The 25921-nt window shown below is 51.4% G+C and overlaps 2 protein-coding genes across 45 annotated transcripts in view; one reads left to right on the top strand and one right to left on the bottom strand.

Annotated features, from left to right (window-relative positions):
• Window positions 1–10388, top strand: part of ACOT11 (acyl-CoA thioesterase 11) — a 50348-nt gene extending 39960 nt beyond the window's left edge. For 18 of the 44 annotated variants that reach the window (XM_081489090.1, XM_081489080.1, XM_081489089.1 and 15 more), the window contains 9 exons: window positions 892–1011; window positions 2436–2580; window positions 4172–4227; window positions 5146–5212; window positions 5530–5613; window positions 6548–6681; window positions 7849–7980; window positions 8662–8788; window positions 10161–10388. In XM_081489090.1, the coding sequence (XP_081345216.1) occupies window positions 892–1011; window positions 2436–2580; window positions 4172–4227; window positions 5146–5212; window positions 5530–5613; window positions 6548–6681; window positions 7849–7980; window positions 8662–8788; window positions 10161–10316 (1021 nt within the window). In that variant the 3' untranslated portion in view covers window positions 10317–10388. Of the gene's footprint in view, window positions 1–891; window positions 1012–2435; window positions 2581–4171; window positions 4232–5145; window positions 5213–5529; window positions 5614–6547; window positions 6682–7848; window positions 7981–8661; window positions 8789–10160 lie in introns of all 44 variants that reach the window. The other 26 variants (XM_081489110.1, XM_081489112.1, XM_081489108.1 and 23 more) reach the window with 3 other exon arrangements.
• LOC145507908 (protein FAM151A-like) lies at window positions 10385–25356 on the bottom strand. Its single transcript, XM_081495405.1, has 8 exons — window positions 25239–25356; window positions 23693–23839; window positions 18825–18977; window positions 17495–17654; window positions 15825–16049; window positions 12405–12544; window positions 11511–11654; window positions 10385–11136 (listed from the first exon to the last, which is right to left on the bottom strand). Exons 1-8 carry the CDS (start codon window positions 25354–25356, stop codon window positions 10463–10465), a joined length of 1761 nt encoding a protein of 586 aa, XP_081351531.1. The 3' UTR covers window positions 10385–10462.
• Between the last annotated feature and the right edge of the window lie 565 nt (window positions 25357–25921).

Genomic DNA, 25921 nt, shown 5'->3' with positions numbered 1-25921 from the left:
GCAAGCCATTTGCCCTTCTCCTTCCCTGCCCCCCATGCTTCCAGCCCTTGTCTCCCCTCCTGGCTGACCTTCCACCTTGTAGCCCCACTATTCTTTGCTAAAATCCTGTCTATCCTCTAAGAAGCCTCTTCAACTGTCCCCTTCTCCCTAAAGGTGGAAAGAATTCCTTCCCTCTTCTATAACCTCTGTACCTGTCTGGGACTTGTTCTGCCCCAAGTATTGGAACATATTTTTATAGTTATGATGACCAACATTCATTAATTGACTGTCATACCTCCACAGCTCTGTACTTGCTGTTCCCTCTGATAGGAGTGCCTTCCCTAACCCTTATCCTCCTCAGCCAGGTGAATTCTTCCACCCTTTGGAGCCCAGCTTCAGTGGCCCTTCCTCTGTGTTTACCCTGTGGACATAGTGCATAAACAGTTCCATTTTGGGCAGCCCAGGCTATGAGTGCAATAATATCTCAGAGGAGGGTCAGAGTGTGGATAGTCAGGGAGGGCTTCCCAGAGGAGGAGTATGTCAGAGGGCCTGGAGTGACAAGTAGCTTTGGGTAAGGGGAGGGCTTCCAGATAGTAGGAACAGCAGGTGCTAGGATATAAACATTGAAAGGAAAAGGTTTATTGCAAGCCCTGCTCTTTGTCATCTCAAATTCAGCTTTTTTCTACCTATACATGTAGACCTCAGTATTCTAAGCTGTGAGATGGGACTTTAGCTCTCTTCCTCTGGGTAGAGCTGTCACTGGGTTGGGTGGGAGTGGGTGGGCCAGAGGGGGGTGCATGTGGCTCTGGAGGGTCTGGGGATGGGGGCAGGGAGAGAAAGCTGGCTTGCCCAAGCCAGTGGCTGAAGCACGGAGGGTGCTTTGTCCTGTCCCCTGACCCCCGGTCTCTGCAGCCGGCTCTGCCGTGCCCACCCTACCCTGAAGGCCATTGAGATGTTCCACTTCCGGGGCCCATCCCAAGTTGGGGACCGTCTGGTGCTCAAGGCCATCGTGAACAATGCCTTCAAGCACAGGTGAGGGGCTGGGATGGATGAGATGGGGTCCCCTGGGACTGAGGGCTCTTCCTGACCTGAGAAGGGAATTACCTCAAAGTGTCAGGAACCGTTTCTCCTGTAGACGAGGTCTGTGGGGTCTGAACTCTGTCTGGCTGCTGGGTCCTTGCACCACCACTAGGATTCACTCTGATGTTCCTCCTCTGGGCTCCCCATCCTGGGTCACACCACGTGCTCTATGTCTTGGTCTCTCTCCCTGGCTCCTGCCTCTGATCCTGCCACACTGTGGATGCTTCGGTCATGGGCACCTCTTGCCAGTGTTCTGTTGTTTATCGAACCCTTCCCCACCCTTTTCCTACAACTGCAAATAGTTCCCAGAACCCTTATCTTTGTAATGGATTCTGATACCCCCACGAAAGCTTACTTAAAGTATGCATCTCTTTTGATGATTTCAAAGATGTGGTGATTTTCAGTAATATATAGTCATTAACAGTGAGGGATCAGGAGCCAGGCTGCCTGGGTTCAAATTTGGCTTACCTCTTAGCATCCGTGTGACTTTGGACAAGTTACTTAACCCTCTGAGCCTCAGTTCTTTCACCTTAGAGAACCAGGGCTCACCACAACTACTTCATAATTGTGAGGATTCAATGAGTTACTGTTTAATAGTAAAATGACAGAGAGAATGTTCACTGAAGGTCAGCCATTGCTGCTGCTATTATTTTTATTATTATTATTATCGTTATCGTTTTACTATTCCGTCTGATAAGCACACATTCTGCTGTTATGCAGAGCAAAAAGTCCTGAACTAGGATCTATGAGGCCTGGTTTCTAGTGCAGATTCTCTTCCTGACTGTTGTGTGACCTTGGGCAAGTTGGTGCCCTGTTCTAGGCATTGATTTCCCCATCTGCATAAAGTCTGCATTCCTAAGTGAGGGGAATTGAGGAGGCTGCTGTTTTATAATTCATCGAGACAGTCGGAGATACAGAGACAGCAGCAACTGAGCTGTCCGGAGCACGGCTGTTAGAGCACTGGTGAAAATGTGTATAATGGGCGTTTTCTCTAATTAGGCCCTGCCTCCCCACCTCCTTTCTTATGTCTTTCCATAACCCTTTATTTTTACATACACATATTTTATACAGACATTTGTTTCCCCATCCCCTAGCTGTTAGTGCATGAGAACCTGGACTGCACAGGTTTATTCATTTCTGTGACCCCCAGAGATGAGCATGGGCCAGGGGTGCAGCAGGTGCTGTGTAAACATTGTTGAAAGGGAACGCTTCTGAGTTTCCCGCCCAGCGGTCTCTGATCCAGGCTGTGGGAGGAACGGCAGGAGTACGTGTGTGTGTGTGTGTGTGTGTGTGTGTTCGCATGTGCACATGTGTGTTGGGGAGGGGTGGCCTCGGGAAGGTCTGTCCAGCTGACAGCATCCCTCCCTCCTCCTCAGCATGGAGGTGGGTGTGTGCGTGGAGGCCTACCGCCAGGAGGCCGAGACCCATCGGCGGCACATCAACAGTGCCTTCATGACCTTCGTGGTTCTGGGTGCAGATGACCAGCCTCAGATACTGCCCTGGATTCGGCCCCAGCCTGGGGTGAGTGCCCCACTACCAGCTTACTTCCCCCTCTGCCCAGGGGTGGCAGGACTGGGGAGCACAGGCCCAGCTCTTTCCTTCTGCTGGACACAGCTTGGCCCTGAGTGCCCTGCTGTGACCCCCGGGGGTGCTCCTTGTGCTTTTTGGAAGAACCTGAACCATGTGTGTGGGCCTCCCTCATTGCTGGTCGTTAACTGGCACTCCTGAGCCTTCACAGCTGTAAAAGCACTGGCTTTGGGGTCAGATATGGGTTGGACCCCGCCTTGGCCACGTTCTAACGGGTGCCCTCTTTGAGCTTCAGTCCCATCTTTAAAGAGGGCATATCTGCAGTTCCTGCCTTATAGGACTGTTGGGGAGACACTGATCCTGTGCCTGACTCAGTGGCAACTGCTCTGACCTTGGTGACAGGGGAGCAAAAAGGGTAGGGATGAGAGTCAGGGACCAGGGTCCAGGCTGGCAGACTCCTGTGGGCCAGGCTCGGGCTTGCTTCCAGGGGCCAGGGAGTGACCTTGGTGAGGTTGCCTCTTCTCTCCCAGAAGGTCCCCTGCCCTTCCCCGCCTCACAAGGCCGAGCATGGACTGTGAAACCTCTGCTCTAGAGCCCGGCGTTGGGGAGTCAAGACGGGTGGTGGGCAAAGAAGTGGGGAGCCTGAAGACAGTGGGACAGGAGACAGTCTGTGATGTCCTTTTAAGTCTGCCAATTAATGTCCACGAGGGAGGAGATGTTAGAGGTACTTGTTTAGAGGTGGGCTTCAGGCTAGGCCATCTGGATTCTGTTCCTGGCCACACTCCTTAGCCCTGTGACCTTGGGTGAGCCACTTAGCCTTTCTGTGCCTCAGTTTCCTCCTCTGTAAAATGGGGATAGTACTGGGAGTTCCCTGATGGCCTCGTGTTTAGAATCCCAGGATTTCATTGCCATGCTGTTGCTGTTGTTCAGTTGCTAAGTCATGTCTGACTCTTTGTGACCCCATGGACTGTAGCACGCCAGGCTTCCCTGTCCTCCACTATCTCCTGGAGTTTGCTCAAGTTCATGTCCATTGAGTTGGAAGTGCCATCTAACCATCTATCCTCTGGCACCTTCTTCTTTTGCCTTCAATCTTTCCCAGCATCAGGGTCTTTTCCAGTGAGTCAACTCTTCACGTCGGTGGCCAAAGTATTGCCATGACCCAGGTTCAATCCCTGGTGGGGAAACTGAGTAGCTGCAAGCTGTGTGGTGCAGCCAAAATAAAATAAAATGGGTGTAGTACTAGTGCCAAACACAGAGGGTTCTCCTAAGACTTAGAACTTTTGTGTGGAAAACACTTTAGAAGCATGCCTGCCCATAGCAATTCCCCTTTCATGGAGGAGGAAACAGGTTTAGTGAGGGCAGGTGGTTTTCCCAAAGTCACTCAGGGGTGTGAGGGGAAGCTGGGGCTGGAACGCAGTGACCGGGCGCTGTGCTGTCCAGGCTGCCCCTGTGAGACCTGAAGCTGCTTTAAGACTGCAGGGAGGGTCTCCTTGGGCCCTTTGGGGAAGGAGAGCAGGCGGTAATGGGGGCTGGGCAAGCTGGTTGTCCTCCCCCCATCACAATCTGTCTGGGCTCCTCTCCCCAGGATGGCGAGCGACGGTACCGAGAGGCCAGTGCCAGGAAGAAGATCCGCCTGGACAGGCAAGTGGAGGCCAGTGGTGGGAGGGAACACGGCTTCAGTTCTGTCTCAACTCCTTGTCTGCTCTCTGCCCCTGGAATCTTCCCTGTCTTTGGTGCTGCCCCTGGGCTGGGCCTTTACATCCAGGCAGTCTCTGGTCTTGGCCTCATGACACAGCAGTCTTACTGGCCCCTTGTACAGGTGAGGATGCTGAGGACAGAGAGATTAGGTGTCCACGGGCACACAGATAGGAATGATTGGCAAAATGAGAGTTTGAACCTGGGCAGGTGTGGCCAATTTTACATCTTGTGTCCCTCCCATTGATTCTGATGATGCCCATTTTGGAGATGAAGAAAGAAAGGCTCTGAGACGAGGTGAGCAATTGCTTGTGATGCAAATCCAGGTGTGAATGATTGCTACCAAAGCAGTTTACATGCCGGAAAGTGCTGTAAAAGCACCAGGGTTTACCATCTAATGTTAATGAGAAAAATGTGCATTTAGGGAGAGCATGGCAACCCACTTCAGTATTCTTGCCTGGAGAATCCTATGGACAGAGGAGCCTGGTGGGCTACAGTCCGTAGGGTTGCAAAGAGTCAGACATGACTGAGCGACTAACACACCATGATCCAAATGCTATTCTCCTGATGACCCCGTGAGGGGGCAGGTGTGATTTCTGATCCCATTTTACAGATGAAGACACTCAGGCATAAGGGTGAAGTCACTCGGCAAGGGTTGGGGGGTCTACACCTTTCCTTGCGAGTCCCCACCTCTGAGTGTGCATGTCCTCAGCTGCTGTTTTCTGTGCGCCCACCCAGTCTCCCTAGCCAGATAGGGGTGTCTCCCACCCTGCTGGGCTGAGCACAGGGCCTGGCACACAGTAAGCCTGCTGAGAAGAGGTGGGCCCCAGAGGGACCAAGGTTGTCATCTTCCCTCTCTCCCAGGAAGTACATCGTGTCCTGTAAGCAGGCGGAGATGCCCCTCTCTGTCCCCTGGGACCCTAGCAATCAGGTAAGGCCTTCTGTTCTGAGTGGACAGTCCTCAGACCTGTCGGGGACCCCCAACCCTCCCTTCTTGGAGGAGGCCCAAAGGGAACAGGATGCTCTGCATCAGGTCGGGCTCAGTGAGCCAAGGGCTTTCCTGTGTCCCCTGCTTGGCAGGAGGGAGCTGAGGCCCCGAGAGGAGAAGGAGTCTGGCCCAGCCTGGGCCTCCTTTCCCAAAGCCCAGGGCTCCTTCCTTCACATGCGAGTTCATCTCCACACATCAAAGTGGCCCTGGCATGGAGCCCCCGAGGAAGGGGATGGTGAGGCTGCTCTGTGTCTGTGCAGGTGTACCTGAGCTACAACAATGTCTCCTCCCTGAAGATGCTCGTGGCCAAGGACAACTGGGTGCTGTCCTCGGAGAGCAACCAGGTAGCGGACCCCACCCTCCCAGCTCTCCTTCCTCCTCTGAGCAACCAGAGGTGTTGACTGTGAGCCTCGAAACCCTCTCAAACCGCTCAAGTCAGAGGGGGATTCCCTAAAAGGCCCTGGGTGAGTCATGAAACCAACCCAGTTATAGAAGCACACCTGCCCCCTGAAGGCCTGGTGTGGCTCAGATGGGGCCTGGGGGCAAGGGTGGGCTGAGGGAGGGCTTGAGCTCTGCCAGTTTTGCCTGTGTCCTGGGATGGGTCACCTCCCCACAGTGACATCAGTGGCTGGATGGACGCCTGGCTCTGAGGATCCATTCTGTTTTCGCATTAGTTACTGCTTCTTTATATTTTTCTTTAAGAAAGATTTTTTTGACATTTAAAAAATTGAGGTATAATTTACATACAGTAAAACTTCCCCTTTTTAGTGTGTAATCCTGCTAGTGTGGAAAACACATAAAGTTATATCATCACTACAGTAATCAAGATACAGAACATTTCCATAATACCTCCAATTTTTCTGTCTCCTTTGTGTTCAAGCCTCTTCCCACCCCAATCCCTGGAAACCACAAACCAGTTTTCTGTGCCTTTTGTTTGGCCTGTTTGAGAATGTCCAGTAAAGGGAGTCATACAGTATGTAACCTTTGACGTATTTACTTAGGCACAGTGCATTCACTTGTGGGAAGTGATGTGTGTGTTCTGTTTCATGCTGAGTACCATTCCATCTGACTAGTGTGTTTATCCATGCAGTCCCTGCTTCTTCAGGTTATCCACTTTGTGCTGAAGCTCCCATTTTTCATGGGGCTGCCACTGAGGCTCAGAGAGGCTGAGTCGCTTGTTCACGACACACAGCAATCAGTGCAGCCCTGACTTCCAGCCCGGGTCCCCAGCGTAGTCTGAGGAGACGAGGGAACGAGGCTGCCCTCTGTCCCATGCAGGTCCGCCTGTACACTCTAGAGGAAGACACGTTCCTCTCCTTCCACCTGGAGATGCTGGTGCACGTGGACACAGCCCAGGCCTTCCTGCTGCTCTCTGACCTCCGCCGGAGGCCCGAGTGGGACAAGCACTGCCGGTGGGTGCCGGAGGGCGGGGGTACCAGGGGTGGGGTGGGGAAGGGGCCCTGAGGTGTCTCCTCCTGCTGAGCCATCCCCCACTGCTCTGGGCCCCTTGCTGGCTTTTATCTAGCGGTGGGTTATGGCAGAGGAGGTGCTATGGTTATATGTTAGGTGAGTATCTGAGTCATGGGTATTCCAAGCCCTCAGGGAAGGGACTGAGCCTGGAATTGGAGTTGGGGGCCTGGTCCAACTAACTGTGTGACCATGGGCCAGTCATGTCTTTCTGGGCCTCAGTTTCCCTCCTCTTAAAATGGGTACTTGAGGTGTGGGTGTGTATTTGCACATAGGGGTAGATCAGTGATTTTCAAACTGAGTTCTGCCTTCTGAGAGGGGGCTTGGGGAAGTGGAGGGGGTGGGTGGGAACTCCTCCCAGACTCAGGGTAACTCAGAGAATGTCCAGTTTGCTCAATTTACCAAGTTTGCCAATTCTTCATATAGATATGTGAAGGGAAAGGTGGCAGGTTTGGACATGATTGTGTCTCTGCGAGGATGTCCTTGTGAGTGTGTGTTGGTATAAGCCTGGGTGTGTCTACCTGGGCCCATGTGTGTAGTGTACCCACGTCTGAGGGGCACAGTTCTGGCACCCAACCTGTGCACATCCCAGACCTGCTTCCTTATTAGCTCTGTGGCTGTGGGTGAGTTATTTCTCTGAGTCCCAGCCCCTTCATCTATTCACTGGGAATACTCAGAGTACCAACTGCATGGGCTGATGTGGCGTTAAATGAGATAATACCCATAAGCTCTTAGAACAGTGCCTGGCACATGGTGGGCACTCACTGAATACTCAGTACGGTTACTAAATCATCACACATCTGTGTATGTGCATCTGCACAGACATGGACAGACATCTATAGTTCTGTGTGCATCAGTGGGTGTCTATGTGTTTGTGCGTGTGCCCACAAGTGGGGTTTATTTGCTTGTGTACGTGTCTGTGAGCCCAGGTGTGTATATCCACTTTGGCCAGGCTTTTCTGCCCTCCTGTGGTCCCTGTTGAGCAGTCTGGGGATGATATGTCCCCCAAGCATGTGCCTGATCAGGGTGGCTGAAGCATTGGGGCGGGGGGCAGCTGGGTCAACCCTGCTGTCACACATGGAGCCTCTATGACCTCCGTGGACTCTGCACAGGAGCGTGGAGCTAGTGCAGCAGGTGGACGAGGATGATGCCATCTACCATGTCATCAGCCCCGCCCTCGGTGGTGACCCCAAGCCCCAGGACTTCATCATCCTGGCCTCTCGACGGAAGCCTTGTGACATGGGGTGCGTGCCTGCCTGCTGGGGTGGGAGGTGGACAGGTTCATCTTCCTCCCCAGGGAGGGGACATCTGTGTAGTCATCCCTGTTTCCTATGGCCTCAGGACCTCAGTAAAATCGGTGGCCATGGTCTTACTGTGGGTAGAATGGAGAACAAGAGGACGTACTGCTCTTTCTGGTCACTCATGCTCTAAATCAGGGTGGTCTCTGTCCCTGATGTAGTGAGGGTGCTGTGCCCCAGGCACGGACAGGCCAACTCTCACATGGCCCCACTCCTTGGCCTCTAGCCTCTGAAGGCCCCATGTTGCCTGAAGGGTGGTAAGACCCCCAGCTGCACCATGGTGAGGATGCTGGAGAAATGGCATCACTTGTGCTAGAGACAGGCAAAAAGATGAAGCACAAAAATCCAAAGTGCAGCACTGCTTCCCCAGGGCGGGAAGGGGGAGGTGTGGGGAATGTTTCCAGAAGGTCCACAGTGCAGTCACCCTGGTACCTGTTGAGTTCAGAGCTGCTCACCCACAGGCACCTCCTGTCTAGACCCTCCTTTCCAGCTTGACCTGGAGCCAGGCTGTGTGCCTTAGACTCTGGTGAGGGCATCACTACAGCGGGTCCCTGGGGACTGGAGGGGCTTTCTGGAAGCAGGCCTTCACCCTCTCCTGTGCCCTCTCTGCACAATTCTTCCATACAGGGAACCCTATGTCATTGCCCTGAGGTCAGTTACGCTGCCCACACACCGCGAGACCCCAGAGTACCGGCGTGGGGAGACGGTCTGCTCAGGCTTCTGCTTCTGGCGCGAGGGGGACCAGTTAACCAAGGTGAGGCCTAGTATCTCCTTTCCCTTCCCACCCGGATTCACCCCAAAGCCACACTTGTGTCCAGAGCTCAGCACTCCCGCTAGCCAGTAAGCTTTCTTTCAGCTGTAGGGAGCCTAAGAGTGTTAAGACCTAATCTGTGGAGAGACAAGTCCGAGGCCACAGACACAGGCCTGTGTGTTAGTTGCTCAGTCCTGTCCGACTATTTGCAACCCCAAGGACTGTAGCCCACCAGGCTCCTCTGTCTATGGGATTCTCCAGGCAAGAATACTGGAGTGGATTGCCATTCCCTTCTCCAGAGGATGTTCCTGACCCAGGGATTGAACCCTGGTCTCCTGCACTGCAGGCAGATTCCTAACTATTGGAGCTACAGGAAAGTCTGTAAAACTCCATCTTCTTACTTATGTACCCCTTTCATGTCTAGGAAGGCCTGCAGGGCCCATGAAACTCATCAGGGCAGTCAGTGTTATCTGGCTGGCTGAAAGCGGGCTAGCTGGGAAACTCAGTGCCCCTTCCTCAGATCACAGCGGCTGTTAGGGCCCTGAGACACTCCATGTAGAGACTTGGACATTTACTAACTTATTGTTCCCTAGGGTTATTCTAACTCCTTGCTGCAGATTTGCTGACAAGGGCTCAGTCATGTCCTACTCTGCCACACCATAGACTGTAGCCTGCCAGGCTCCTCTGTCCATGGGATTTTTCCAGGCAAGAATACTGGAGTGGGTTGCCATTTCCTTCTCTAGGGGATCTTCCCAACTCAGGGATCAAACCCTGGTCTCTTGTGTCTGCTGCACTGGCAGGTAGATTCTTTACCACTATTGCCAGCTGGGAAGCCGTATTCTAACTGTAGCACCTTCATTTAAAGGAGTTTTATGCTTGGCTCTGGAGACCCAGTCCTCCAGAGCTTTCAGGGGAGGCACATGATGAGAGTATAGTGTGTGGTGACAGAGGGAAGCCAGGGTTGTCAGCACCCAGAGGAGGGATCAGGGGAGTCCAGCTATAGGAGGTCACGCCTGCCAATCATGCAGTCCTCAAAGGTCCCAGGTGCTGGTGGTGTTTGCTGCCTTCCTAGCAGTGACTGGGCTTCCATGGTGGCTAAAGACAGTAAATAATCTGTCTGCAATGCAGAAACCCGAGTTCTCTCCCTGGGTCAGGATGATCCTCCAGAGAAGGAAATGGCAACCCACTCCAGTATTCTTGCCTGGAGAAGGCCATGGACAGAGGAGCCTGGAGGGCTACAGTTCATGTGGTCCCAAAGACTTGGACATGACTGAGGAACTAACACACAAGGATGCCACCTGCCTGTTTCATGTTCACTCAGTGCCCCCCACGGCCCCCTCCCCATCCTCCCTGGTTGTGGCTCCCTGTCCTGCAGGTGTCGTACTACAACCAGGCCACCCCGGGCGTTCTCAAGTATGTGACCACCAATGTGACCGGCTTCTCCTCTGAGTTCTACACCACCTTCAAGGCTTGTGAACAGTTCCTCTTGGACAACCGGAATGACTTGGCCCCCAGCCTCCAGACCCTCTAAGCATCCTACCTGGCCACCTCACGTCCACTCCCACTCCATCCTGCCCCGAGAACACATGTGCAGTGCACTGAGGACGCAGAGGCATTTATTCCTTCCTGCCTCCCCCGTGGGAAGCTGGGGTCCACCAGGCCAGCACCCCTGGGTGCTCAGTGTCTGCCAACAGCCGCCTGCAAGTCTTGGCGGTAGCTCTCGGGTAGCCTGTAGTAGACTCGGGTCTTCTCCACAGTCCTGGCTGCCAGCAGCACTGCCTGCACAGATGCATAGTGGCCCTGGCTAGGGCTGTGTTCCACCGTGACCGTGGCCCTGGGGGAGGCTGCCAGCAGCCGGGCCACGATTCCAGCGGGGCTCTGGCCCAGAGGCCCAGCCTGCAGCTGGAAGGACACGGGTTGCCAGAGGCCCTGGCACAGCTCCAGCATATCTGTGAGCAGCTGTTCCCTGTAGCCACTGCCCAGCACTTCCTCAGGCCAGCCTGGTGCCACTGTCACGTGGGGGAACACCTCGGCCACAGCTGTAAGCAACTCCCTGCCAGTCACGTAGCCAGGGACTGTGAAACTCCCGTGGGAGACTGTGGCCCCGACCCACATGGGCCTAGACAGGTGGCCAAGGGCGGAGAGGGTGGCCAGCGTGGCCAGGGACGGCCGCAGGGCGCTGGGCTCTGCTATGTGCACGTGGACCCCCCAGCGTCCGGGGTGCGTGGCCAGCTGCTGCAGGCAGGACTCCAGTGTCAGGGCACGGCCATCTGGGGTGCGGACGATGGGCACGGGGTCCCCAGCTGCAGGCTTCTGGAGGCCCACGTCCAGCAGGATCATGCCTTCTCGGTCTGGAAGAGGCAGTGGAGGCAACAGTGTCTGGGGTTAGGGTTATCATGGGGTGTCAGAGGCCCTTGCTGAAGTTAAAGGGACAGCAGGAGGTAATGGGGTCTGTTGATTGGATCTGGGTTCCAGGTGGAAGGGCTGCTTTGTGAATGTGCCTGGGGCTCATCAGAATGGCCCAATGAGCCACTAGCTCAGCTCTGAGGCCTGTGCCCGCCTCTCTTGCAGCAACATGTGACTGAAGCCTCCCAAGTGCTGGTCCAAAGGCCAGGAGCCCCACACTTTGCAGCCACGTTGCTATGGTAACAGAGACCTGAGGTAGCTTCCCCGAGGTAACCCTTGCAGTTGAGCTGGGACCACAGGGGCTGCAGGCAGACCTTACCTGGGAGCTGCACTATTGCTGTGCTTCCATTGCCCTGGATGTCAGGAACCAGCCACTCCACGCTCAGACCCTCATCCCCAGGGTGCTGGAGAGCAGGGATCAGGCTGCCCCCGGTGTAGTAGCTTTGCTTCCGTGAGGTATTCACTGTGGGTCAGATTGCCAAGATGAAGAGGCCACCGGTCACGAGGCCTTCTGTGCACCATGAGTCCTCTCTAAGCCTCACAGAAAACTTCCAGGGAGCTGGAGTTCCATGTTTTGTAGATGACAGGTGACTTGCCCAAGGTCCTACAGCCAGTGGGCAGGGTTGCTGGGATTGGAACCTGATGGAGCCAAATCAGTCAGGCCCCAAAGCTGGCATTCCTCCCCCTCACCTAGATGGCTCCCAGAGCAGGAATGTTGGGTCTGATGGGTCCCCTTGAGACGGCCTGATTGCAGGCTCTCCTAGGTTTGGAGTCAAGGGAACAGGGGCTTTGGACAAAGGAACAAGCATCATTGATTAGCAGGTACAGTGGAGGAGCCGTTCTCTGAAATGCTAGAGCAACCCTCAGAGAACGGTATTGCAAGGGGAAGCCTCTGGTGTTTGGAATTTGCTGTTTCCAGTAACAGCTGTGCCACGTTCAAGCTGAACAACTTTGTATAAATTATATAACTGTTCTGAACCTCAGTTTATCTGTAAAATGGAATCCCTGCTTCACGGATCTATGGAACTTAGCATTCCATCCCAGGGTCTGGCATACAATGGATGCTTCAAATGATTCCTTCCTCCTAGCTCACGTAGGATTTTCCCCTTTCATTGGCCTGCCCCACCGACCTCTGCTCCCATATCTACTAGGTGCTGCCCTGTGCAGAATCCACCCCACCACCCTTTCCCACCCTCCCGAGACCCCTCCCTACTGGCGAGCTCCTTGAACTGCGACAGGAGAGGCTCAAAGAGATCATAGTAGACTTGGTGGGTGGCGGTGTTGTCCCGGATATAGAGGAGGTCATCCACTGTCACGGGGTCCGAGGCGGACTGCCACATTGTCAGGCTGTACCTGGGGTCCAGAGAGCCAGCTCAGAGCCTGCCTGGGCGCAGCAGTCCTCAGCCCTTCTCCCATGCTCAGAAGTGAACCTGAGCTGGAGGGCAGGCCTTGGGAACCCTGACGGAGGGCAGAGGTTAGGAGAGGGCATCTCCCCTAAGAAGGAGGGGAGATGGACTGGCCTGCCTCCCCACTTGGAGTGTCTATTTGTGGGCCCTCTGTTAGGAAAGAGGACCCACAAAGACACATTTTAGGAATCAGGACCAACCTAGACAGCATATTAAAAAGCAGAGACATTACTTTGCCAACAAAGGCCCGTCTAGTCAAGGCTATGGTTTTTCCAGTGGTCATGTATGGATGTGAGAGTTGAACTATAAAGAAAGCTGAGCACAGAAGAATTGATGCTTTTGAACTGTGGTGTTGGAGAAGACTCTTGAGAGCTCCTTGGACTGCAAGGAGATCCAACCAGTCCATCCTAAAGGATATCAGTCCTGGGTGTTCGTTGGAAGAACTGATGTTGAAGCTGAAACTCTAATACTGTGGCCACCTGATGTGAAGAGCTGACTCATTGGAAAAGATCCTGATGCTGGGAAAGATTGAGGGCAGGAGGAGAGGGGGACGACAGAGGATGAGATCATTGGATGGCATCACTGACTCAATGGACATGGGTTTGGGTGGACTCTGGGAGTTGGTGATGGACAGGGAGGCCTGGTGTGCTGGGGTTCGTGGGGTCACGAAGAGTTGGACATGACTGAACAATTGAACTGAACTGAACTAAAATGGATGGGAATGGGTGAATTTAATTTAGATGATCATTACATCTACACTATGGGCAAGAATCCCTTAGAAGAAATGGAGTAGCCCTAATAGTCAACAAAAGAGTCCAAAATGCAGTACTTGGGTACAGTCTCAAAAATGGCAGAATGATCTTGGTTTGTTTCCAGGGCAAGCCATTCAATATCACAGTAATCCAAGTCTATGCCCCAACCACTAGTGCTGAAGAAGCTGAAATTGAATGAAAAAAGATGTCCTTTTCATCATAGGGGACTGGATGCAAAAGTAGGAAGTCAAGAAATACCTGGAATAACAGGCAATTTTAAAGTGAGACAGGCAAAGGCTAACAGAGTTTTGCCAAGAATATGCAGTGGTCATAGCAAACATCCTCTTCCAACAACGCAAGAGATACTGTACACACAGACATCACCAGATGGTCAATACCAAAATCGGATTGATTATATTCTTTGCAGCCAAAGATGGAGAAGCTCTATACAGTCAGCAAAAGCAAGCTGACTGTCACTCAGATCATGAACTCATTGCAAAATTCATACTTAAATTGAAGAAAGTAGGGAAAATGACTAGGCCATTCAGCTAAGACTTAAATCAAATCCCTTATGGTTATACAGTGAAAATGACAAATAGATTCAAGGGATTAGATCTGATAGAGTGCCTGAAGGAATACGGATGGAGGTCATAATATTGTACAGTAGGCAGTGATCAAAATCATCCCCCCAAAAATGCAAAAAAGGCAAATTGTTTGAAGAGACCTTACAAATAGCTGAGAAAAGAAGCAAAGGAAAAGGAGATAAAGATATCCCCATTTGAATGCAGAGCTCCAGAAAATAACAAGGAGAAATAAAACCTTTCTAAGTGAATAATGCAAAGAAACAGAGGAGAACAATAGAATGGGAAAGACTAGAGATGAAGAAAATTAGAGACACCAAGGGACCATTTCATGCGATTGGGCACAACTGAGGACCTAACAGAAGCAGAAGATATTAAAAAGAGGTGGCAAGAATACAGAGAGAGAAAAAAGAATACACAGAAAAACTATACAAAAAAAACACAACTTAATGACCCGGATAACCATGATGGTGTGATCACTCACACAGATCCCGACATCCTGGAGTGCAAAGTCAAGTGGGCCTTAGGAAACATCACTATGAACAAAGCTAATGGAGGTGATGTGATGGAATTCTAGGTGAGCAATTTTAAATCCTAAAAAATGCTGTTAAAGTGTTGCACTCAGTATACCAGCAAAATTGGAAAACTCAGCAGATACCACAGGACTGGAAAAGGTCAGTTTTCATTCAAGTCCCAAAGAAGGGCAATGCAGCCATGAAATTAAAAAACACTTACTCCTTGGAAGAAAAGCTTTGACAAACCTAGAGAGCATATTAAAAGGCAGAGACATTACTTTGTTGACAAAAGTCCGGATAGTCAAAGCTATGGTTTTTCCACTAGTCATGTACAGATGTGAGAGTTGGACTATAAAGAAGGCTGAGTGCTGAAGAATGGATACTTTTGAACTGTGGTGTTGGAGAAGACTCTTGAGAGTCCCATGGACAGCAAGGAGATCCAATCCGTCAATCCTAAAGGAAATCAGTCCTGAATATTCATTGGAAGGACTGATGCTGAAAAGCTGAAGTTCCAATGCTTTGGCCACCTGTTGCGAAGAGCTCATTAGAGAAGACCCTGATAGTGGGAAAGATTGGAGGCAGAGGAAAAGGGGACAACAGAGGATGAGATGGTTGGATGGCATCAATGACTGAATGGACATAAGTTTGAGCAAGCTTTGGGAGATGGTGAAGGACAGGGAGGCCTAGCATGGTGCAGTTCATAGGGTCACAAAGAGTTAGACATGACTTAGTGACTGAACAATTTAGGGAAGAGATAAGGAGAAGAGATGGGCATGGGAGGGGTGGTTGGATTAGAGGTCAGGTAAGAAGAGGGAAGGGAGTGACCTCCAGTGGGGAGAGGCTGAGGAAGGTGGTGCTGGGCAGCTGGGAGCAGTGCAGAGGTGGAGGGAGGGTGGGCTTCCCCAATCCCACAGAGCTGTTGGGGCAGAGGCTATAGGTGCAGTCTGTACACCCTCAGAGAATAGCTGGTTCCCAAGGGAGGAAGCTGTGGGAGGCAAATTGCCTCTCGGTATAAACACTTTCTGGAACTTCCCTAGTGGTCCAGTGGGAAAGACTGTGCTTCCACGACAGGGGTTGCTGGTTTGATCCCTGGTGGGGAGCTAAGATCCCACATGATGTGTAGTGGGGCCCAAAACAAATAAGCAGAAAAAAACACTTCCCATTGGACAGGCTGCCTCAAGTGATTGCTGCCCATTACCAGAGGTGTACAAGCAGAAAGCAGGGACATTATAGAGGATGTGAGCACCAGCAGAGGTTGGGCCAGTTGATCATGAAGACCCTTCTAACCATCAGCATCTGGGATCTTGCTGGGGGGATTCAAGGTCCAGGAGTGAGTTTGGAGGGAGAAGGGGCCAGGGCAAAGGCCTGGGCGTTCTCACCGGTCAGATTGGCCAAGCAGCCAGCTGAAGTGGGGCCAGGCAGCCCTGACCATGACAGCCCGCACGGGGAAGGTCACCTTCTGGGGCAATGCTCCCACCAGCTCTTGCATCTTCTCTACCATGGTCCAGGTATATGTCCCATTTGGGAACAAGGGCAGGTACAGTGTAGTCCAGCCGGGAGACAGGGTTGTCTCAGGATACTTTTCCTGGACCAAAGCCAGGAACCTGCAGAGAATCAGAGATGCTGGTCTTTTAGAGCCCCTTCCTTATCTCCTGGGTTCCCATCAGAGTGCTGGGAAGAGGCAGGATCTATCGCATCTAGATATTGGAGCACAGTCCTGAAGCACATGTTGGCTTGCTCAAAGTCCCATGTTAGGGTATGGACTTTGGAGCCAGCGAGGCCTGGGTTTGAGTCCTGACTATGACCTTGGGCAGCTCACCCAACCTTGTTGATTCTTAAAAAATGACATCCTTTCAGGCAGGACAGGGCTTCTCTAACATCCCCATGTGGATGCAGAGATGCATCCAATCCCCAGGTGTGGGGTCTGTCAGCTGTGAGAGTCTCTGAATTTTCAGATATTTAAAAACATCATTCAGATTTTGAACTCTTACAAACTTGAATAGGCAAATAATGTTACCCTCTCCCCCTCCCAGACTATTGAGTAACATTCACTCCAAAAAGATCAACCATTTTATCTTGGGCCACTGACTACATTTTCAAACAGCTGCTTTCCAAATGCACCTGAATTAAAGACTAGATAAATACTGGATGGATGTATTGTTAGCTGACTGGTTAGAAAGATGGTTTAATGGATGGATGGGAGAAAGGATGAATGGAGATGGACAGTAGAGAGCTGCAAGTTAGAGTCAGAAAGACCTGGCTTGTATGTTTGCTCTGCCGATTATTAGATGTAGGCAGGTCATTTTAACCTCAGTGAGATAATTCCTATATTACAAAATAAAAATAATAGTACCTACCTCATTCTCATTGTAAGAGTTAAATGGTGCTCTACAACTAGACTACTTAAAACAATGCGTGTGACAGACAATAAATATTCAACAGATTGAGCCTCAATTATTGACTGCTTTCTTATCTGCAAAATGGTAAGAAAAAAATGCTCCTAACCTGGCATTCCTATGGGAAGATGAACTCAGATATAGTCTCTCCTTTTATGCAGCCCTCTGTAAACTTGAGCTGAGCGCACCATGCAGCTGGTGCTATGTAAGTGCTGTTGTTGGCAGTGCTGGGATCTGGGGGGCTGAGGGGTGGGAGGGGGAGGCCCGGGAAGGAGTGAGTGCTTTAGACTTTTGTAGCAGGCCAAGGGTTACCCTGGTCACTGTTTGCCATCCAGGAATAAACATAGTAAGGGGACAAACCCGTAATCCAACAGTGAAAGCCTTGTGAAATCAGGACTTTTAGGAGAAAGTGTGAGGGAGGGTCCTCAGCAGCCTTGGACATCAGAGAAGTTTCTGGGGCAGGTAATGGCTGGTTCACCAGGAAATGGTGGAAGGGCATTCAAGGCAGAGGGAACAGCATGTGTGAAGGCTCGGAGGTCAGACGACCTGGTGTGGCTGGAGGCAAACTCAGCAAAGGTCCCCTGAGGAACTGCTGTACCAGATGTTGAAGGAAACAGACTGGACACAGCTGGAGCAGAGAGGCAAACACTCACTGTGTGGCATTGACCTCTATTGGTCTGACCATGTTGGGACCCCTCTGAATGTCAGCATTGATCCACACAGGCCTTCGAACTTTCCCCTCCTCTGTCAGCCGCCGAAGGAGGTCCAGGGATGGGCCCACAGCCTTGATGCTCTTGAAGTCTAGTTTGATGCCTGTGGGGAGAGGGCCAAGGGCTTGGGAAACTGGTCCCTTGTGCTCAAGGAGGAAGGAAGCAGAAGACATGGCTTCCTGGGACAGAGAGCAGGTATGGTGTGCGTGTCAGGGGTGGGAGGGAAGATAGGGACGGAATTCTGGGTGGGTGTGGAGAAGGCTTCAAACAGGCGGAGCTCTCCTGGAGAGAAAGGACTTGCCTGTGTAGGAGTGATCTTCCATCCCTCATCCCCAAGGGGGGGAAGCAAATGATGGCTAAGGGCTTGGGACTTGGGGCTGGTGCAGATGTTGTCAAGCATCTGATGAAAAGGGACTGTGATTCTTGGGCAGGCAGACTGAGAGGGTCCTAAGCCACCCAAGCCTAAACAGCAGGAGATGAGGCTGAGGAATTAGAAAGAGTCAGTTGCTCAGTCGTGTCTCACTCTTTGCAACCCAGTGGACTGTAGCCCAGATTCCTCTGTCCGTGGGATTTCCCAGGCAAGAATACTGGAGTGGGTTGCCATTACCTTCTCCAGGGGATGTTCCCCACCCAAGGATTCAACCCAGGTCTCCTGCATTTCAGGCAGATTCTTTACCAGTTAGAGAAGGATGTTGAAAGCCAGGCCAAGGAGATGATAATTTGTCCTGAGGACAATGGGGAGCCATGGAGGGTTAAAGCAGGGGAGTGACTTGACAGTTGGCATTTTGGAAAGCTCACCCAGGTAGGGGCTGAGTTTGGAGGCAGGAAGCCAGTGAGGAAGGCGGTCCAGGAGAAAGATGATGTGAGTGGGAGTGGATCGGGGGTAGGGTTCAGGGTTAGAATTGGCAGATGCAGCAGCTGAGTAGATGCAGGGGATGAGGGAGAGGCATCAGGGTGGTGCCTGGATTCTTTTGGTAACTGGCAAAGAGACATGGGAGGGGAAGGTGGAATTGGCTTTGAGCATGTTGTATCCAGTTCCATGGATTCAGAGCCTGAATGCTCATGTTTGGCCCTTTGCAGCTTACCCTGCACTTTTACATCCCTTGTTCACCCATCTTCCCTGAGCCCAGGCCTCTAGTGTGGTCTGGAAAGCTGAGGCAAAGAGCAACTCCTGATAGGGATTGGACTTATCTCCTAGTGGAGCAACCCTTGCACATGTGGCCTGAGGACCAGAGGGGTGGGCAGCTGGTGAGGGGCTGAGAGAAGTCCTTACCCTTCTGGGAAGAGGCCAGCACAGCCTCCAGCCACTGCTCTAGGGTGTTGTCGCTGTAGATGGCTGGGGGGTGGGCCATGATGGGGACTCCTGTCTCGTTGACTGTGCCGAGCCCTTCTATTGTGATGTCTGCCTCCAGGACCATGACGTCACCTGTTCCGTTGGACAGACAAACTTTTTAAAGCAATTTTTGTCATCATCAAAGTATTACACACTTATAGAATATTTGGAAAATACAGAAAAGCAGAAAGGGAAATATTTACCCACATTTCCATCCATTATACATAAAAATTTTTACACAGTTGAGAACACTCAGTATTTATAATTGTAATGTTTTCCGTGTTTCACTAAAAAAAAAAGCTGCAAAAGCCCTGATTGAGGGTGGTCACCCTGTTTCAGTTAGCTACTCCCCCACCTTTCCTGAGACATTTCAGTAGTCTCTAAACTTTTGCTACTAACAAATAAGGATGCATATTTTTTTCTGATTTTCTGATTATTTTCTATCCTGACTTGAGGAACTTTAGTCAGGGCCATGCAGGGTCGTTTTTTGGTTTGCTTTTTAATTAATTATTTCTGGTTGCTGGGAGCAGCCTTTCTCTAGTCCTGGCAAGCAGGGGCTACTCTTCATTGCTGTGCCCAGGGTTGTCATTGCAGTGGCTTCTCTTGTGGAGCACGGGCTCCAGGCGCACTGGCTTCAGTTGTTCAGCATGCAGGCTCAGTAGTCCCGACTCGGGAGTCCAAAAACTCGCAGGTTCAGCAGTTGTTAGCACATGGGCTTAGTTGCTCCAAAGCATGTGGGATCTTCCTTCCTAAACCATGGATCCAATGGATTCTTATCCGCTGTTGTTCAGTCGCTAAGTCGTGTGTGGATCTTTGTGACTCCATGGGCTGCATGCCAAGATTTCCTCTCCTTCAGTATCTCCCAGAGTTTGCTTAAACTCATGTCCATTGAGTCAGTGATGCCATCTAACCATCTCATCCTGTTGCCTCTTTCTCCTCTTGTCCTCAATCTTTCCTAGAATCAAGGTCTTTCCCAATAAGCAGGCTCTCTCATCAGGTGGCCAAAGTATTGGAGCTTCAGCTTCAGTCCTTCCAGTGAATATTCAGGGTTGAATTTCCTTTAGGATTGTCTGGTTTGATCTCCCTGCAGTCCAAGCATCTCTCAAGAGTCTTCTCTAGCACCACAGTTTGAAAGCATAAATTCTTTGGCCCTCAGCCTTCTTTACACCACCAGGGAAGGCTGCAGTATCGTTTTTAAAGCCTATATTATCAAATTACTGTCTAGAAAAATTCTTGTGACTCATATGCCTGCCAGAAGTACATAAGCTGGTCCATCTCTGCGCACCCTTAAGAGCACTGAGTATTGTTATTTTTTGTCTTTTAAATGCATACAGTTAACTCCTCAGGTGGCTGTGTGATACCCATTGGGAGAATTCAGTCCAGGAGGGAGTCAAGGACTTTGAGTAAGAAGCAGGCTTGCAAGAGCAGGCCAGGCTGTCTGACCAAGGAGTGGAGTGAAGCCTGGGTGGAGTCACTATGAGCGCCTGATCCACCACAGATAGTTGGCATCAGAGGGGCATCTTCTGTTTTATACTTGCAGCCCTGCTCCCCTCCAAGTCCATTCACCATATACCTGATTGTGTTACTTCTATTAAAAATTCAAAACAGCCTTGGCTTTAGTCCTGAGAATCCAACTCAAATGCCTGCCCATAGTCTGTGAGGTCCTGTAGGACCAGGTCTGGCAAACTTTGCCGTCTCACCTCGAGTCCCTCTTTCCTCATCGTCTAGCTTCCAGCCACTCCTGTTTCTCCAACATCAGTGTGCACACAAACCACTCAGGAACTGTTCAAATGCAAGTTCTGCTCAGTAGATCTGGGGTGGGGCCCAAGACGTCTACCAAGCTCCCCAGTGATGCCCAGACTGCTGGTCCACAGACCACACTTTGAGCCTCGAGGCTCAAATATCTTGTCTCCCATCTCTGGGCTCCTATATCTGGCTGTTGCCATGGCAACACTCTTCCCTTGACAGTTTTACTAGGCCACCTCCAGCTCATTTGTGGGTGTTGGCTTTAAATCTCAAGGAGGCCATCCCTAAACCACACACCCAGTCAAAGTCAGGCTGACAGCTTATCCTTTGAGAGCTCAGCCCCCATGTAACTACTCATTTAGCACCATCCTTCCTGAGCCTAAGGGCTAGGAGAAGGCTCCAGGTCTATGGTGCCTATCACTTGGATTTCCAGTGCCAAGATGGTACCAGGCCTAAAAAAGGAGCTTCAGAAATGTTTGTTGGATGGTAAAAGACTGAATAAATGAATGATAGAAAAAGCTGAGATCAGGGACTTCCCTGGTGGTCCAGTGGCTAAGACTCTGTCTTTCCAGTGCAGATGGCATAGGTTTGGTTCACAGTGCAGCCAAAAGAGAAAAAAGTTAAGTTCAACCAGCCCAGGTCCAGAAAAGTAAAAAAGCTTGCACAAAGTTGCAGAGAATTTTTGCAAATTTCTCTAAACCCTAGGTGTCTGGATTTCCAGAAGGGAGAGGAAGCTGAGTGCCAGGCTGTCCCCAGCCCTGATTCAGGCACTTTACACTGTCCCATTTCATCCTCATGTTATGTCTCTGAGCCAGCACTCTGGACTCCCTGGTATCCTCACTGGCAAGATGGGGATGAAGCTCTCTGGGCTTTAACTATAGAACATGGAAATAAAAGTATGTTGCATTAAGAAATTAAAATTAAAAAAAACAAAAACAGGTTGAAGGGCTATATGAAGGTAACCTTTATTTCTATGGTTTTCTTGTCTTAACTTGGTTACCCAGAAATGCTGAGAGAGGGGTCCAGAGGGGTTTGGGGCCAGCAAGGCCCAGAGAAGTCAGGCCCCAGGTGGATAGCTGGGCAGATAAGAGGGTAGTCAAGAGAATGGAAGCTGAGAGGTCTCCTTCCCCATGTAAAACAGGCCAGGTCTGGTCTGGGGAACGTGGCGGTATACTGAGAGGGATCCAAGGCTGGGACCCAGGTCTCAGTCCTGGTGACTCTCTGAAGCTGCTGCCTTGCTTGACCTGAACCAGCTGCTTCCCTTGAGATGCTGGTAGCCCCTGAACTCAGGACCATGTCTCACTCGTTTCTATACCGCCTCTCAAGCTGGGTGCAGAGCAGGGGCCCAGCAAATGCTCAGTGAGGGGGACTAAAGATGGATGGACCTAACCTGCCTCCTAGTGATCAGCACCTGGATCCAGCTTCCTCCTGCACGGCCATTCACACCTGTTCGGGCAGGGCTTTCCAGATCCTGGATCTGAGACCCACCTTGTTTGGGGGGTGGGAGGTGGGTATGAGGGAAGAGGAGATGAGGGAAGATTCATGTTCCTGAAGCTACAGTAGGAGCCCTGGTCCTCAGGGGTGGAGTCAGGTGAGGAGTGCGGCTCTCCACAGGGAGCCCACAGGAAGTTCCCAGGCCTTCCCTACCCCCCCAACCCCCACATCCAGGAGGAGGAGCACCATGGCTGCCTGTGCAGACCCTGAACCCAAGACTGCTAGCTTCTAGTCCCCGCTTTAACACTTGCAAGCTGTGTGACCTTGGGCAGGTTACTTGACTTCTCTGTGCCTCCTTTCCCTCATTTACTAGAGGTAAATAATAAAATATCCTTTGTGCTGCATTCACTGTGTTTTAATTATCATCTACGTGGAGTAAATCACTCAATTAGTCTGGGGTATTCCTATTGTTTCAGCATAATTATTAATAATGACCTCTTTCCTGACCAAAAGTGCCCTGGTTTCATTCTACCAGTCCACATTTGGCAGAGGAGGTGGTTTGAGCTGCAGATAGATGAAGTCACTTGTCCCAAACCACTCCTTTGGTAAATGGTAAAATGTAGAATTTAGACCTACCCCAGGGACCTAGCAGGACCCTCAGGGGAGAAACTGGGCCTCGGGTCCTACCCACCCCTGTGGCTATACAGACAGGTACCTCTGCATGCTCCATGCTGTTGGACACTGCCTGGTTGGGGCCCTTAGCTTTCTTCTTGGCCAAGGTCACAACTTGGTGGGGCCTGATCCCTATCTGCTGCCCTAGGACCTACCTGAGATGAGCCTGGGGCTGGCAGAGCCTCTTTGCCTTCCCTCAGGCCTTATCTCCCAGATAAGAGTTCTCCCTCTTGCCAGGGAATTCTCTCTCCTCCTTATCACCCAAGTCTGACCATTAGCCTCCCAATCCTGAAGCAGCAGCAGACTGGCTCCACCCAGCCTCTGATGCCCTCCCCTCTGCTGACCACCAAGCCTGCCTCCTCCAGGAAGTCTTTCTAAGGACTCATTCATTCATTCATTCAGCAAACCTTTCTCTGTCTCTTACTTCCATACCCTCTGCTGGTGACTCTGCAGGAGGTAAGAGTCAGAGGCCTTGAGCCTGGGTCTTGTTCTGCTTCAGACCTACTGCATGACGGTGGACAAGACCCTCTTGCACTCAGGATCTAACTTTCCTAAAATTGAGGGTTTTGGGTAGAGCAGTGGTTCTCAAAGTGTGATCCCGGGGTCACAACATTAGCGTCACCTGGAAACTTACTAGCAATGCAAATTCTCAGGCCCCACACCAGAGTCACTGAATCTGAAACTCACTTCTGAAGAGTGCGCAAATTTGGGGACCCTTCCTTTCATCTTGAAAAGATGACAGCAGGATATGACCTGGGACCCGGAAATCTCCTTACCACCTGAGCCAGTCACATAACGAGTGAGCCCTCACTTTCTCAAGTGGGATAATGGCAAGAACGTGGCCATACCCATCCTAATGCTACCTCACAGGTAATGCTGTCTTAGCCCCGCCTCCACCCTCCCTCCATCTTCTCCACCTCTGCCCCAGCCTGCCCCATCCTGGCAACTGGACTTACTGCTGAGGGCAGCCTTCATCTGCTCCTGGCTGTTGGCAGCGTGGTACCAGGTGACCAGCAAGCCGTCCCTTTGGTTGATCTGACCTAAGCTTAGCAGGTAATCCAGCATGTCTGCGTCAGAGCGGCAGGTCCCATCCTCTTCACAGCCTGAAATCAAGGACAAGGAGGCTGTTAGCATCAGTTCTTGCCCCAGCCCAAGACTCTTGTCTATACATCCTACTAACCTTCTCTGGGCCCCAGGGCCATGTCCACCCTACCATCTAGCAGAGAGATAGTGGACCCCAGAGTCATCAGTGCTGTGAGAGAGAAACATGTGGGGTCCTGAACACAAGGATGCTCAGGACCAGCCTGGGGACATTGGAAAGTTCACTGATAAGGAAATGTTTGAGGGAGACATAGAAGGATGGGTGTGTAAATTTGACTGAAAGAGGGGACTAGGTTATTCCAGACAGAGAGAAAAGTATAAGAAAAAGAGTTAGCCATAGGAAATGTGGTTGCTTAAAAGAATGGCCATTGCCCTGGTACAGATACAGAGAAATGAGATAGGACAAGTTTGGAAAAGAGGCCTGTGATCTGGTTGTAAAGGACCCTGAGTGCCAGCAAAAAAAAAAAAAAAAAAAAAATGGGGTATGTGCTGGAGATAGCAAACAAAGTTGTGTTTGGAAAGTTCTCCTTAGTGGCAGGGTGAGCATGCATTGGTGAGAGCAGGCTGGTGGCAGAGACTGTGTAGGAAGGGGTGGGCTGAGGCAGGGGTCCAACAGGATATGGACAGCTGAGAGGTCAGGGTGAGCAGGGATTGGAGATAGAGGATGGGAAGGAAGAAGCTTCGAGGCACAGGACTGAGGCAGGATGCAGGAGAGGAGGCTGCTCGCAGTTCCCCATGTGGATGGAGGGCCCTTCATCAGGAGAGGGTGCAGGGGGGTGAGGGTATGTTCAGCTCAGTCGCTCAGCTTGTGATGCCTGAGTGACCCTCCAAGGAGAGTTCATCTTGGAGCATGGAAGGAGAGCTGAAGCCTGCTAAAAGGGGAAGGGCAACAAAGTTAACGAGACTGTCTGTTGGAGATCAAATCTTGATGGGGTTGGTGATGGGAGGGGCAAGTAGAGCTGTGGATGGAGGATAAGTCTTGGTGGTCAATTTGAAAGGAAAACAAGCCTGAACACTCAGTGGAAGGACTGATGCTGAAGCTGAAACTCCTATACTTTGGCCACCTAATGAGAAGAGGGACTCACTGGAAAAGACTCTGACGAAGGGAAAGATGGAAGGCAGGAGGAGAAGGGGATGACAGAGAATGAGATGGTTGGATAGAATCACGGACTGAAAGGACATGACGTTCACCAAGCTCTGGGAGAGAGTAAAGGACAGGGAAGCCTGGTGTGCTGCAGTCCATGGGGTCGCAAAGAGTCAGAGACGACTTAGCGACTGAAGAGGAGGAACAATGGGGAGGAGAGCAGAGGCCAACAGGGCTGTCAATGGGGACAGAACCTTATGGGGGCAAAGAGTGAGGGATGGGGAAGACAACCAGACAGCATGGCTGGGTGCTCCTACCTGGCAGGACGGTGCGCTTCCACGGTGAGAAGCTCACGATCATCGCGATGGCAAGTACCACAGCCGCACCGACACCGCCGACAATGGCCCACTTCCAGCACTCCTTGCTGTTTGCCATGGTGACCCTCTGAGGGGAATACCCCTCAAAGTGTAGAGTCTCCTGAGGCTCTGAGAGCTGGGATCCAGAGGAGGAAGGAGCCTTGACAGCACTTAAATCTCCTCCTGGCAGAACAGCTCCTGCAGGCCTGGAATGTCCCAAAAGACAGCTTTGGAGGCCCCGCCTACCTCCCACCCTCTGCCTCCTCCCTCTCTTCCAGGATCTTAACAGGTCAAGCAGAAAATCCTGCCACCTCCAAAATGACCTTTGAGCACAGGAAGAGAGAGCAGTAGATGTTAGATGGAGCCCACCACCGCCCTCCCCCATAGCAACCTGCTGCCTGTCTGCTCCAGCCTGAGAGTTGGGGGACTAGGGATCTGGACCCAGCTTGACCTTGCTTTCCTGAAGACCTGGAGGTTTTCTTCCCCTGCATAAAAGGAGGCACCTAGTTGGTCCTTCCTTCTTTCTGCCCGGCCCCAGGGAGTCTGGAAGGTCAGGCAAGAGTGAATGACAAGAACAGATTAGATCTGCCAGAGGAATATGAATTTTGCTTCTATCCCAGATTATCTACCTGGGATTGAAATTG

Source organism: Giraffa tippelskirchi, chromosome 5 (genome assembly GCF_054371585.1).
Source record: "Giraffa tippelskirchi isolate mGirTip1 chromosome 5, T2T-mGirTip1v1.2.pri, whole genome shotgun sequence".
Taxonomy (NCBI): domain Eukaryota; kingdom Metazoa; phylum Chordata; class Mammalia; order Artiodactyla; family Giraffidae; genus Giraffa; species Giraffa tippelskirchi.
Note: the sequence above shows the minus strand (reverse complement) of the source record. Positions and strands in the feature narration are given on the sequence as shown.

Excerpts from the sequence above, each read along its gene's own strand:
- LOC145507908 (XM_081495405.1), bottom strand. The coding sequence starts at position 25,356 with ATGGCAAACAGCAAGGAGTGCTGGAAGTGGGCCATTGTCGGCGGTGTC. Across the intron at positions 23,840-25,238 it reads GAAGCGCACCGTCCTGCCAG|GCTGTGAAGAGGATGGGACC; the intron begins GTAGGAGCACCC and ends CCTTGATTTCAG. Across the intron at positions 11,655-12,404 it reads GCAGTTCAAGGAGCTCGCCA|TGAATACCTCACGGAAGCAA; the intron begins GTAGGGAGGGGT and ends TCTGACCCACAG.